General features: G+C 45.7%; 1 protein-coding gene across 1 annotated transcript; it reads left to right on the plus strand.

Moving 5' to 3' along the window:
• Positions 1-6,868: 6,868 nt before the first annotated feature.
• Positions 6,869-7,173, plus strand: KCNE3 (potassium voltage-gated channel subfamily E regulatory subunit 3). The gene has a single exon (XM_065883108.1). It carries the CDS (start codon positions 6,874-6,876, stop codon positions 7,171-7,173), a length of 300 nt encoding a protein of 99 aa, XP_065739180.1. The 5' UTR covers positions 6,869-6,873.
• Positions 7,174-14,860: the final 7,687 nt, after the last annotated feature.

Consider the following 14,860-nt stretch of genomic DNA (forward strand, 5'->3'; position numbering starts at 1 on the left):
CATGCCACAGAGCAGATGGGCCCGTGAGCCATGGCCGCTGGGCCTGCGCGTCCGGAGCCTGTGCTCTGCAATGGGAGAGGCCGCAACAGTGAGAGGCCCACGTACCGCAATAAAAAAAAAAAGAATGTTTGCCCTTTGGATTGAATGGGGTTCCGGTGCAGGGAACATCTGGGCTTCCAAAGGTGGCTTAGAATTCCTCCTCCCCTGACTCACTTGCCCATATGACTGAGATGGTGTCTTTTCTTTGAGCTTCCCCTTCCCCAGACCAAATGGAATCTGTTTTGGCCTGCCCTTGAAGTTGCTTTTTAAGTGCTGTAAGCTGTTTTCATGAATGCGTATGTGTGTGCGCAGGGGGGAATAGTCTAATAAGAAGAGACATTTATCCACCTATTCTTGAGTGCCTGCTATAAAGAAATGTATGAGGCACAGGTCCCTACCTTCACACCTCCCAGCGCACAGTTTAGTATACCTATATCTATATCTATTTATATTTATACAGATATACACACCCAATTTCAGTATAGCATACTGCTCTAATAGGGTTTTATGCAAAGCACTTTAGGAACAGATGAGAAGAAGAGACTTAACTGGCTAGGGAGTGGGGAAGGTGGTGTCTCAGGAGAGGGTCTATAGAGGTTATATTGGAGCTGGGTCTTGAAGGATGAGTAGGAGTTCACTAGGCAGATAAAAAAGAGGAAGGGTATTTTTGCCTAAGAAAACAGCATGAGCAAAGGCAAGAGGTGTGCAAGTGCAAGGAATGTTTGGGGAATGGCTATAGCTCAGTATCATGGGACACAGGCAGTGGGGAGAGCTGTGGTGAGATGGGGCTGGAGGCAGGGTCATATCCAAAGGAGCTTGAATGATAATCGCAGGAGGTTAGACTGTCCTATAGGCAACAGAGGACTTATAGTGGAAAGATATGTGGATGAGATACCTGTTTCTGGTCCCAGTTCCTAGGCTGTGAGACCTTGAGCAAGTGATTTCCTCTTGGGGTGGGGTGGTTTTTCCCACTGGTTGAATGAGGGGGTTACACCAATGACGTGATTATTAAGATCCCTTCCAGCTCAGATTCTATTTCTGTGTCTCCTTCTAACTATACGTTAAGGTTCCTCTCCCACCAGCCCATGGTGGTGATAAGACCACCAGAGGGGCCAGAGGCAAAACTGTGCATTCCCAGGAGTTATCTCTGGATCCACTTGCTTTATGTGGCCTTTTTCCCCTGCCTCTCTACCACATTTCCAAGCACTTCAGACACTCATTCTGCAAGAGAAGCTGAAACAGAGCATAGGGAAACCAAAAGAACCGATGGTGGTGTTTCACTTTTCCCCAGAGAAACCTGAAAGAAAACCTTACTAAGATACCCAGTTCATTCTCCAGGTCCCAGCTTTACGCCTCCATCCCCAAGTTAGAGGCCAGGCGAGCTCAAGTCAAGAACAGTTTGGGCAAAGCTGTTAATGTGTTGGAAAGAGTGACATCGGGGTGTGGAGGAAGAGAGTGCACCTGGCTTGTATAGAAGAGCAGGAGTAGGTCTGGAGCAGAAAGGGCCATGGGGAGCAAGGCTAGAAAGGAAGGTTAACTCCTCCAAAAGTTACCAACTTCTCCCCTTACTGGATCCTCAGTTAAGATTGGCAAGAGCGACTTCCCTGGCCGTCCAGTGGTTAAGACTCCGCACTTCCAATCCAGGGGGTGCGGGTTTGATCGCTGGTCAGGGAACTAAGATCCCACATGCCAGTGGTGTGGCCAAAAAAAAAGATTAGCAAGAATCTGTAGTGCAGGAAAAAGGAGTAGTGGTGGACTTAGAGGAGATGATGCCCCAGGACATGAGGAGCCTGTGTTTGGTGTGATATGCAGCTCAGATGCCAGAAGACATTGCCATTTGTAGCGGAAAGAGCACCTGAACAGCACCCCAAAGACCTGGGTTCTCATCAGAGCTCTACCATTTACTAGCCATGTCATTTTGGACTAGTCACTTCCCTTCTCTGACCTTCAGCTTTCTCAACTACAAAATGGAGGGGTTGGCCTAGAATCTAGATTCTAAACGATCTTCAAAATCTCTTTTCAGTCACTGTTCATCTCCCTTCCTAAATGATTATCTCTTGTTTCAAGTCAGGGACTCTCCACGGCAGGAGCTCTGTCTTCCCCATCCATAGACCTTCACAATCGGCAACTGTCTTGAAGAGGGAAGCCAAGGAGCTCAGAAAGAGGAACAAAATTCCCCATATTGCCAGCTGCCAATTCCCAACTTGGGACCCAGAGGCAGGTCATAGAGAACCAAGCTGTCCCTTTATGAGCTCTCTGCCTCTCCTTGCACACAGGTCCTCCATCCCACCTCAACCCAGCTTCTAAAGATATGCAACTGTGGCTCCTTTGCATGTTCCATCAGAACTACAAATATCCATCCAGGTCTATCCAGAGAGGCACTGGAAGGAGGGTGTGAGGAATAAATGGTTTTGTGAACCTTTACTCCCCTCACTGAACTCCACGTCAGAGCCCACCCTGTCTCCGACGCTTCCCCCTAACCCCACTTTCTAACACAGAGTCTGTCTCCCCCAGGCTAGATCACCCTGGCAGGTGAGCTATAAAGAGGAAAAATGAACAAGTCAGCAAATTTGGCCTTCAGTTTATCTAGGCTGGAATACTAAGTGTAACTCAGTCCTGGGACTCTGAAGCATCTTAACCTGTGAGGAAAGAATCTGAAGTCTTCTCTATCTCGTGATTTAAGGGACTCTAGAGAGTCCCCCAAATCCTCTCCCACCAGCCTACCCAATCTCCCAAATCTCACGTATGGTTTTGTAGTATCTTCATGTTAGAGCTGATCAGGACCTTATAAGATTACATAGAAAAACCCTTTCATTTTACAGATGCAGACAGAAGCTGGGGCCCAGAAAAGGGAAGTCACATGCCCAAAGTCACACAAGTAGCAGCTGAACCAAGACAGCTCTTTGGTTTTTATTTCTTTCACTGTAAAATGAGGGAGGTTAGATTAGATGGACTCTGAAGGCCTTGCCAGCCTCTGCTCTGCACAAATAAAACCACCACCACATCTGTGGAGTGTCTAGTGCCAGGCACTGCATACTTTTCTTCTTTAATTTTCACAACAAAGCTATGGTACAGATAGTGTTGATGCCATGCCTATGTTTATACCCAGTCTATCCAAATAGGTTGATTGGTAACATCATTCGTTCCTACATAAAATAGCAACCCAATTGCTGGCTGCCATTCTGTCACTCACATCATTTCCTTGGGTCTCAGGCCCTTTCAGCCTTTTAGAGGCTCCTGCTAAGATGCCAGTACCCTGGGGAAAGGGGATGTTTTAGACTGCACTGTTAGCTGGTCCCTGAGCAGCAGCTCATGTGTTGAACTGAGGTTTCTCATGAAGTCACCCAGATGAGACATTGTGAATCTGGAGTCGGGGGACAGCAATCGGATGTCCCTTGGCCATGGCACAGCTCCTATAACTGCAGCCCTAGGTTGGCCGGATCCAGCTGCTGCAGGAAGGGGAGGGGAAGCGGCAGGGTGTCAGCACCCAAAGCACAGCTATTGCACAACCCTTGGGGCTTGGCCTCGGGCGATCCACCCTCATTCTGAAGTTTTTTCTGTGTGTCTAGTTCCTTCTTTTTCTGTCCCCTCCCCACCCAGCTCTGGGCCTTCCCAGCTCCCAAAGTCAATATTGAGACCCCAGATGTGTCCAGGGACATCCTGAAGACATGTCAGGACATCCTGAGGGGCTGAGGAGCCTTAGGGCGCCCACAGGGAGATTCCTGGAGCTGACTAGGAGCCAGTGAATTTGCTGTTGTTTGGTGAGTCTTCCAGATGGAGGTGGCCCTCCGTCTGCCTTGTCAGTTCAAACTCCCATGCAAGGCTATCGAAGAAAACTGGTGACAGTGACTGCCCTGGGAAAGAAACCTGGGCCATTGGGAACAGAGAGACTGCATTTTCATTGTACGTACTGCTTTAATTTCTTTTTTTTTTTTGCTGTGTATAGGTATTTACTTCTCAAAAATGAAAAACAGATTTTCATTTTAATGAAAACTGTGTTTTTTATTAAAATGTATTTTAAAAATCCTCTTCACTATAATAAAAGTATATGCTCAAGCAAGCCTGGGGCAGGGGGCAGAGCAGAGATAATAATCTTTTTTTTTTCCTTTTTAATTAAAAAAAATTTTTTTTAATATTAATGTGGTAAAAAGCAACATAAAATTTATTGTCTTAACATTTTTAATGGTACATCTCAGTAGTGTTAGCTATCTTTACATTGTTATGTAGCAGATCTCTAGAAGTTTTTCATCTTGCAAAACTGAAACTCTGTACCCACTGAACAACAACTCCTGGTGATAATCTTTTTTGATAGATGAGGAAACTGAAGTGCAAACAGGGCAAGAAACTTATTTCCCTCAAAGTGAGCTCTTCCCGCACTTATGCCATCTGTCTGTTGTCTGCTTATAAAACTGTCTGAGGCCCCTTCCTCCTGCAACCACTGCTTTAGCCATTCCCACCCCCAAATGCCTCTCACATCCTCTATCTGTCCCCGCCCCCACCTTGTCATCCCCTCTGCCCCAGCTCAGGACTCAGCACCTTGAACCCACACTATTTCACTTATCACTGGGCTCCCTGCCCTCTTTACTCCACACTCCACATAGAAGCCAGAGTGTCCTTTCCAAGCACAGATCTGATTATTTTACCCCCTTTTAAAATATCATTCCATGGTTTTTCTCCACCTACAGGATAAAGTTTCAACTCTGCAACCTGGCACTGAAGGCCCTCTATGATTTGGTTTGGGCCAATGTCTCCATCCCACATCCTATCTTATCCTTTCACGCATCTTACACTCTTTATGCTACTTTCCATTCTTCAAAGTGTGCTTTCTAGTCCATCTGTTTGCTTCCCTTGCCTTCTCTACTTCCAAAAAATCCTTCAAGGTCCAACTCAAATTCTTCCATCACTGTGAACACTCTCTGAGCACTGGTCAGAATTCATCCCTTCTTCCTTTAAGCCCCAGTAGCTCCTACATTGTCTCCCACATTAAGAGCTGGCTTTGTGCCCCTGAGTGTAGGGACTGGCCTCCTAAAGCTCCCAGAATAAGGCTGCCCAGGAGTGGGGCTCCATAAACGATGACTGGCCAGGTGATTCACTGAGCCATTAATTTCATTGTGCTGCTCCTGCTTTCCATTAGCCCATATGAGGAAAGAGGAAGGCACAGTTATATGCCATGTACACAGTGATGTTGTTTTCCCACTTGTTGCCTGACAAGTGGGATAGTAGATGAGAACCTATGCCTCCTCGATCTTAACTCTTCCCCTTTTCCATCCAGACAAGGTTGCCTGAGTACTAGATGGCAGGGGGCCCCAAGGCCTTGCATAAATTGTGGGCCAGTCCTGGATTATTGCTGTATTATTTTGATTCTTCCCCCCAAATTCTGCATTCATAGAGTTCTTCATGAATATTTATCATGTCATAACTAACTGTCATCTTTTCCGGGGAAGAGACGTGATGGTTAATAGTGAAGTTAAACAGCTCTACCTAGATAAAGGAGGGCTTTGGAACCAGTCAGTGAACACTGAGTGCCTGGCCTATAGAGAAATCCAAAGTGGCCATCTTTACTGGAGACCACTGAGGGAAGGAGAACTAGGGTAGTCCCCTAGACTTGGAGGAGAGACACAGCCTTTCTGACCAGGAGCATGTGGTCTGCTGATAACCCTTATCAATAGCAAGAGGACAACCACACATTGCCTTATATGTAAGTGCTGGGGCAAAGGGAAGGCTGCGATGATAAAGCTTGTGGAGTATGTTGGGAGCACACAAAGGCTTCCTGAAGGAAGTGAGCATGGAGCCTTGTTTAAAGGAATGACATATGTTTTTCCAGAGACTAGGATACAAGGCTGCCTTTGGCTATTTTTCTACATTGTAGACTAAGGATCTCTGAGAGGAAGGAAAAGGAACATCTGCTATCACCAGTTATATGCCATGTACACAGTGACATTGTTTTGGAAGGCAGGATAGTTGAGGTGCTAGTGTCTTTTCTCTCTGGGGTGGGTATAACCCCAAATTGGACTGAGTATTCCTTTCACTCCAAAGCCCTCAGGCCCACAGTGCCTGCAGTGGTTATCAGCCTTTGCCTGCTCCCCCAGCCACCTCTTTTCCAACAGAATTTCTCCTCAATAGCTAGGAATACCTAGAGTGGGACCTAGGATGCTTTAGAGGTCAAATGACCCAGCCTCTGGCCTCCAGGTAGGGGGAAATCTAAGCCAACCCCAAACATCTTCTACATGGTGTCTGTGGAGCATAAGAAAGAACTGTGCTGAGGGAGAGTTCTGAGGAATGTCTTCTAACTGTGCCACACAGTCCTCCCCAGAGCTGGTGTGGAGGCCAGAGGAGCTCTGAGCTGGCCATCGAAGAGCAGGGCTGTACCTTGGCTCTACCTCCAGTATTCTCTGTGATCATGGACAAGCCAACTATTCTCTCTGGGCCTGTGTGTAAAATGGAAGAAATTACATTAAATAATCCCTAAGGCCCTTCTAGCCTAAAGCTCACTGACTTTTAGAACCCAAAGAAAGGATAGATCAGCATGCTTACAATGGTCAAGGAAGACTTCCTTCCACAAGTATTTATTGAGCACCTACTGAGTGCTGTCATAAGTGCTCATACATAGCAGTGAATAAAACAGACACATTCCCTGCCTTCCTTGGGCTGGCAGTCTAGTGGAGAAGACAGACAAGCAAACGTAGTTAGAATAAATTGTGATGTTGGGATTTTAGCTGGGGTCTGAAAGAGTGGGAAGGTCATTCAATCTACAAGTAACAGAAGCCATCCTCTCTCTTTTCTGTCACTATCAGAGCATCCTCCGATTCTTCCCCCACCTGAATCCCTGTTGCTATGGAGACCACCAATGGGACTGAGACCTGGTATGAGAGCCTGCACACTGTGTTGAAGGCTCTAAATGCTACTCTTCACAGCAACTTACTCTGCCGGCCAGGGTCAGACAACCTGACTGAGGAGAGGCGGGCCAGCCTACCTGGCCGCGATGACAACTCCTACATGTACATTCTCTTCGTCATGTTCCTATTTGCTGCCACTGTGGGCAGCCTCATCCTGGGATACACCCGCTCCCGCAAAGTGGATAAGCGCAGTGACCCCTATCATGTATACATCAAGAACCGTGTGTCTATGCTCTAATGCTAAGAGGCCGGGGATGGCAGAAGATCAAGATTCCTGAGGATTATCTTGTGGGGCCTCCAGAACTCAGCTATGTGTTACATCAGGCCTCAGTGTTCTAATCTGTAAGATCAACAAGAAACAGTACTAAGGGAGGTCATCATTGGGGAAGGAGGAGAGGATCTAGCAGACCTAGGCCTTGTGGATAAGGATTTTTTCCATCAAAGATAGACGTTATAGACAGTAGGAGCCCTTTGAACAAATATATGAAAGTGGCAGGAATTCCCTGGTGCTCCAGTGGTTAGGACTCCGTGCTCTCACTGCCAAGGGCCTGGGTTCAATCCCTGGTCGGGGAACTGAAATCCCACAAGCCATTCAGTGTGGAAAAAAAAAAAAAAAAAAAAAAAAAAATATATATATATATATATATATATATACACACACACACACACACACACACACACACACACACACATATATATGTATATATATATAAGTGGCACCATATAATGACAAATGAGTGTTCTAGTGGCCGGAGTGTTGGGGGCTAGGGGCTAGAGGAAGGAAAAGAGGAAGTTGTAGCAGAGAGAAATGAGACAGGAAAATGCCCTGTGGACACATTTTTTGATGTGTTATCTTCAATGACCATGAGAAGTAGCAATGATTATCATATCACAGACAGGAAATCTAAGTTATGTTACTTATTTATATTTTTTCACATTTTATGTTTTTCAGCCCATTTAACATTTGTGATTTTACCCCCTGTGAGGGAAGCAGAGCAAGTGCCATTCTGCCCATTTGGGCCAAAGCAGTAACATGACTGGAACCCAGGTTCTCTGGTCACCTTGCCTAGTGCTTTGCAAAACTGTATGCTACCTAGGAGTGGATCTAGGCCTGAAACTTATATAATTCTGGGGGGCCCTCCTTAAGAAAAAGAATTTTAAAGTATCTTATTTTTGCAAGTATTACAAAAACATATCACCATGTTAATACATTGTTGGGGCCCCTCCTAAGATCTTAAGAAGGAGCCATGCAAGTACAGAGCCCTGACTGTTAAGCCTCATTAGCTCCATGGTCCCTGTGCCCTTCCACCAATGTCCCAGTGCCTTTCCCAGCCCCATCTCCAGTCCTGGGGACTTCACTACCTCTAAGGCAGCCTCTAACATTTTGAATGAATTCTGTGAGTAATTTTCTGATATCAAGTTGAAATCTGCTTCTAGAAGATTATTATCACACGTAGAAGATTACCATATTAAAAGAGGCAGGTACCTGATAGTGGAAAGAGAACCAGCCCTGATTCTACTACCAGTGTGGTACATAAACTGGCTAGACACTTCCCTCTCTGACTCTTGTCCTTCTTCAGCACCGTGAAATAGAAAGTTGAAATAACTGAAAGTCTCTAAGGGCTCTACCAGATCTGATATTCTAGGCTTCACATACATTGATTTGAACCACATAAAACTGCTGTGCTTGTAGGTCAAAAACAGCTGAATATCAGTAGTTTCACATGCTTCAGCTGAATACATGAAATGTGGCCAGCTACAAATCCCAGGCTGGAACCTCCCACTGTTCTGTTTAATTTCTGTTATTAAGGAATCTCCATGGGGTCTCCAGAAAGCCCTATCAAAACACACATATTTGTGTATATCAAAAACTTTGAAAGCATATTTTGAGAGCACTTATCTCTGAAGAGAAGGATTATGGGTGATCTTCCCTTTCTACTTTAAAAATTTATGTAATATTTGATTTATTTGACCGTAAGTATGTTTCTAATATAATAGGGTGTGGGGGGGAGCTACTTCTACTTTGAAAAAATGAAAATAAACACCTGTGTGTTACTTGAATGGAGGATCACAGAACACATTTGCTCCCATGAGCAGTTAGCCATGTTGATTCCATGCAAATCAGTGCTGAGCCCCACGTGTGCTCTCAAGCCTTTCCTCATATCTTCTTGAGAGAGAAGGTGGAGACCTGCTTAAGAAGACGTGACATATAGGTGGACAACGGACTCGGAAGTCTACAGCTGGATGGCACTTTGGAGACCGCCTAGCCCAAACACCCAAATAAAATATGGAATCCCAACAAGAATAAGGTAATGGATGCTATCAGGATTTTGAGAAATGAGATTGAGTGGATGCAGAGGAGCCAGAGAAAGGTAGAATTTGAACTGGGCTTTGAGAGATAGGACAGATCTACGTGGGCAGAGAGAATGAACGGAACAAGACAAGGGAAGCTTGGAGGCAGAAATGTGGCCAGACCACCCTCCTGAAGAGAGCAGGTCGGCAGCTGGATGGAGCAGGAAGCACCCCAGAGTGGCTGCGCTGGGAGTTCAGTGTCCCCATCTATGGGGGAGACTCCCCTTCACACAGTCCTTATACTCACAGGGCTTAAAAATAGAGTAATACAAATTCTTTTGCTTGTAAGTTACAGAAATCCAGTGTGTGTTAGCATAAGCACAAAAGGGGATTTATTGAGAGGAGTATGTGGTAGTTCAAAAGAGGAGCTACCGGGGGCTTCCCTGGTGGCGCAGTGGTTGGAAGAGCCCACATGCCGTGGAGCAGCTGGGTCTGTGAGCCATGGCCGCTGAGCCTGCACATCCGGAGCCTGTGCTCCGCAACGGGAGAGGCCACAACAGTGAGAGGCCCGCGTACTGCAAAAAAAAAACAAAAAAAAAACCAAAGAGGAGATACTGGGGCAACTCTACGGATCTTGGGGCCTGGAACTACTTATTTGTCTTAATTTACAAAGTAGGGGCTCAATATACCTCATTATGTACACTCAACGTTGGGCTAAATAAAAATATAAGATTTTAAGGTATAATTTAAACATTCTAATATTTTATGATGTAGGTACTCCCCTTGGCTCTCCCCCCAGCTCTATCCCACTGCCTCCTCCAGCCCATAGGCTCTTTTGGCTGCACTGGTTCTGCCCTCTGCTGGCCAGATCCCAGCACATCACCTTGGGCCCTCAAAGCAAAACTTCAATAATCACTCATTCAGACGCTGAGTGCCTACTATGTGCCATGCACTCATCTAGGCACACTTGGAATACATAAACAAATGAAAAAGATCAAAGAAATCCCTGCCTTAATACTTAAAAGCACTTAATACTTAAGATACTACATGTCAGGCTATGGCCTAAGCATTTTACAGACATTAACTCATTTAGATTTTAAAACCTTCATAACATCCCTATGTAGCAGGTATTCCTTACAACTACTTCAGTAGAGCCCACTTGTTCTTCACGTAGCTCCTTCCTCACTCTCAGCCCAATTTCAGCACCATGGCATACCCAGCCCAGACCATGGGTCTGAACGGTCCCCGGAGATGATTTGGGAAGATGACGGCAGAGTATTGACATCAGTAGACTGAAGGTGGGTTCCCTAGAAGCAAAGTCTCAGACAGGCATTTATTGAGGGAGCACTTTTTGGGGGAAACGTGCAAGGGAAAGAGTGAAGTAGATAGAAAAGGGAACAAGACAAACAAGGTACATGTCAGGTCACATCTAGCCCTGGCCTGATCCACAGGGAACTGGGGCGTAAACCACAAGGCAGACTTACACCCCCTTGAGGCAAAGGGACCGGGCTTTTATGCCCCATATCTGTCAGTCATTGCTTGTGGGCCACCCTGGTGGGGAGGGGGAAGAGAGGAGGGTTGTGAGGAGGTGCCCATCAGCTGAGGGCAGGTCTCTGGAGAAGGGTGGCACCTGTGAGCAATTGCAGCCTAGACCAGTTGTCTTGGTTGGAGATCTGCAACAGCCTAGTTCCTCAGGAAGGTTCTGAAGCTCAATTTTCATCACAGGATCAACCCCATCTTTAGTGACTATCCTTTTCTACCCTGTGTCAGTCACCATTGACTGCTGGCTGCTAAAGGGGGGCATGTAACCTCCCACGGGTGCTCACGTTTGGCTGAGCTGGAGAAGGCAGCAGCTCTGAGGTGACAGCAGCCAACACTCACAGCAGCTGGGGAAGGGGCCACACGGGGGCTCCGTCAGCATCCACAACAGCTGTGCTATTGGGGAAATGGGAGCAGAAGCAGAGTGTCACATCTTGTGATCTCCTTCTAGCTTAACAGCCGAGAAGCACACACTAAATAAAGAACAAAATAAGATTACACCAAAAAGAACCCAATAGGAAACAATACACTTAAGTACAGAAAATGTGGGGAACCAATATTAAATGTGATGGTCAAGAAGAGGGAGAGGGATGTATTCATGGATATTTCCTGGAGATGTGAGGTAGGATTTGATTAGGTGGTCCAGTGTAGTATGGTCCAAGGCAGCATTCCAAGTAGGTGGATGGCTCTGCTCTACTCATTCAGGGACCTGGGATTATGACAGCCATCCTCAACGTGTAGCTTCCAAGTTTACTCTGGTTGAAGCATTTCTAGTTAGTGAGGAGAGAGAAAGAACAGAATTCCAGAGCCTGAGATTTGCTCTTAAGCAAGCAAAGGCAAAAGCTGCATACATCCCATCTTCTCACATCTATTGACAAGGGTTCAGTAACATGGCCACAGCTGGCTGCAAGCAGCCAAACCTCAATTACTAAGGAAGAAAGAATGGATTTTGTGGACAGCTAGTGGTCTTCACTCTACCCTCCTCACTTTCCCCGGGACGGGTCATGATAAAAAAAATGTAGAGTCCTGGGAATTCCCTGGTGGTCCAGAGGTTAGGACTCCGTGCTTTCATTGCTGAGGGCGCAGGTTCAATCCCTGGTCAGGGAACTAAGATCCCACAAGCCGTGTAGTGTGGCCAAAAAAAAAAAAAAAGTAGAGTCCTGCCAAGAGGAAGAAGTGCTATTATTCTGATTCAGTCATGTTTTCTGAGGGGTGCAGGCGGAAGCCTTGCAGGTCTAACTAAGCCTGTCCTGGGAATGTGACTTTTGCTCTTTTATTTTTTTTCTGGCACTGGTGAGTCTGATCTCTCCTCTCATTGGAGTGGTAATATCCAAGATATTTGTTTACGCAAAGGGGAAACAGACAAAGCAAGTCTTTCAGCCAGCTTTGTGTAGGAAAAAGAATCCTCTTTCACGTGCCACTAGGAAACCAAGAACATGATCTGCCTGGATGAAATCAGAGAACCCATCTATGGTTAAACTGTGACAGAATGAGGTCTAGGAGCAGGAGAGAAGGAAATTAGTGAACAGGAAAGAAAGGGAAGAAAAATTACTATTTGATGACCAACCAATCTCTGCCAGGCACTGTGCTGGGAAGCTCTAGAGGTAATTACCTTTTTAACCTCATTTCATAGATGAAGTAACAGAAGCTCAGAGGTGAAATAGCTTGTTTAACATTCACTTAATATGTAGCACTGTCTAGATTTTAACACAGACTCACCTAAATTCAAAGCCCATATTCTCCCCACTATAGTTGGTCCCTTTGAGAGTCACATTAGTTCCCTTCTTGAAACTAAACACTCTTAATCTCCTAGCACACTCTGTGGCTGGCCTCTCTGCTCCCCTTCATGGATCAAGTAGAGCAGTCGCAATCTTGTCCTCGCCCAGCTCCTTTTACCTCCAAGCAAGATGCCTCAGAGAAGAGAGGTCATTGTCACAGTGCTTATGGGAATAATCAGTCAATTGGGACAGCTCTTGGGTAAGAGTCCCTGAGTCCCTACAGCACTAACTCAACACTGGGAATAAGAGAAACATATAGAGACCAGCCACAGAATCTGCTGGGAGATTAGAAGGGTTAAATCTCAAGAAAAGATCTAATGTGAATCATTGATGCACCTCCCTCAGTTGGAGAGAGGATGAGATTATTTAAATACATTTCAAAAGATCTCTGTGGGACAGCTACAGGCTTACAGTTCTGCTCTTGGATTACCATTCATTCATTCAAGAAATAATTATTAAGTACAACCAAGATATTTGGCAATGTGTTTGGCAAAAGAATATAGCCGCAAACAAGAAAGGCACAGTCCCTGTCTTCAATGGGGGCAAGGATTAGCTCACCCACTTGTTTTTCTACCTAGAAAACTGTTCCATTTCTATGAAGCTCTACTTTGAACTACCCTCCTCTTCACAGGTGAAGGCTTCTTTCACTCATGTTATTGTCCTGCTTATAATTCTCTGATAATTTTTACCACAATGTACTCTCCAGGCATGTCTTTTCCCCTCCTAGAAACACTGCAAAGGTGCAAGGAGGGACCATGTCTAATGCACCTCTATGCCCTCATCCACTAGAATAAGGCTTGGCACAAAGTGTATGCTCCGTAAGTATTGGCGAGATGAAGCAACATTATTATGAGCGTTGTGCTACATAATCTCTCACACGTGTTTGTGTATGGTGCTTTCAACCTTTCAAGACATTTCCATCTCCATTCTCTCATTTGGTTTAGAGAGTCTGGGCTGGTGGATTCAGTTAAAAGTGGATGTGAGAACACTTTGTAAAATACGAATGGTAAGGACTGTTACTGAACCATATTGACTATTGCTAGTCTTGAGGCCAGGATAATTTAGGTAACATACTTAAGATCACGCAGCAGTAGTCTGTACTAGAATCTATGTCTCCTGACTTCTGTTTCTGGACTTTTCCTCCCTGCATCAGGGGTAACTGACAAAAGAAAGGTACAGACAAAGTGCTCGGGGAGCCCCTAAATATGACTGCTAACTCCCAGGAGTGGATACAGTGACACTCTGCCCGGATCCTTGGGGTCAATGCACCCATCACCCAACTGCTGCAAACATGGGCTGCAGGCAGCTCACAGCTGCACCCCTCACTGTGCATTTTCCTGGGCCAGAGGGAACTATTTCAGCCAAGGCTATAACCCCTACTGGGGGGCAGCTCATGACCAATGACAGACTGATACAGGGATACATAAGGCTGGTTCCGTCGTATCTATTTGGGACAACTGAGGAGCCATCTCAGCTCCAGAACTCCTGGTAGGATCAGCTGAGGTTTCGGTTGCAACCAAATTGTGAGTTAGCTTCTCCCTCTGCCCACTCCTGCTTCCTCACTTCCTTACTGATGTAGCTCCCAAGAGCGCTCTCCAAAAGACCTGCATGCCACTCTCCACCTCAGTCTGTTTCCAAGGGAATCAATCTCTCCCTCAAGAACTGTTCCCTAGCACTGAGCCTGTTCCTAAGTAGTTGTCAGTAATGACAGAGGAATGAGATGATAGAATATAGATGGAGACAGTTAGTGGTTCTAGCAAAACCAAAATGAAGACAAGGCAGTAATAGAGACTGGCAGTGTAGAAAAACAGCGAGTTATGGTCACTGAATAAAAACTGGCCACTAGAGGGCCCAGCACTACTCATCTATAGTTCTGCTGCTACCTTAGAGCAAAATTCTAATTTTGCCCTTGACTTGGCAGACACCAGTATAATTGTCTACACGAGGGGGAAAACTGCTGGTCTAATGCTTCCTTCTCTTTTACCTATGCCATGAACATCAGTGTCCTAGCCTGTTCCAATACCCTGTCACCAAGCACTCTGTGCCATTACATATAAACGTATTCCCATAAATCAAAGCTTCCAAAGCCTGTGTTTTTTCCACCCACTGCTCTCATTGTTCCCAAGGGGTTCCAAAGATCAGAAATGTGGAATTCCAAACAGTTGGTTGTGACAATTTTCACCCCAAAATGGAGAGAATCAGCAACATAATCTGTTTAGTCCTGTCACTTCCCCTTCCCCGCCCACTTCCCCAGTTGGCAGTAAAGATAAGACATACAGGATTGCATATGAACTATAGTGGCCAAGGAAGAAAGGG

This window comes from Phocoena phocoena, chromosome 8 (genome assembly GCF_963924675.1).
Source record: "Phocoena phocoena chromosome 8, mPhoPho1.1, whole genome shotgun sequence".
In the NCBI taxonomy this organism is placed as follows: Eukaryota; Metazoa; Chordata; class Mammalia; order Artiodactyla; family Phocoenidae; genus Phocoena; species Phocoena phocoena.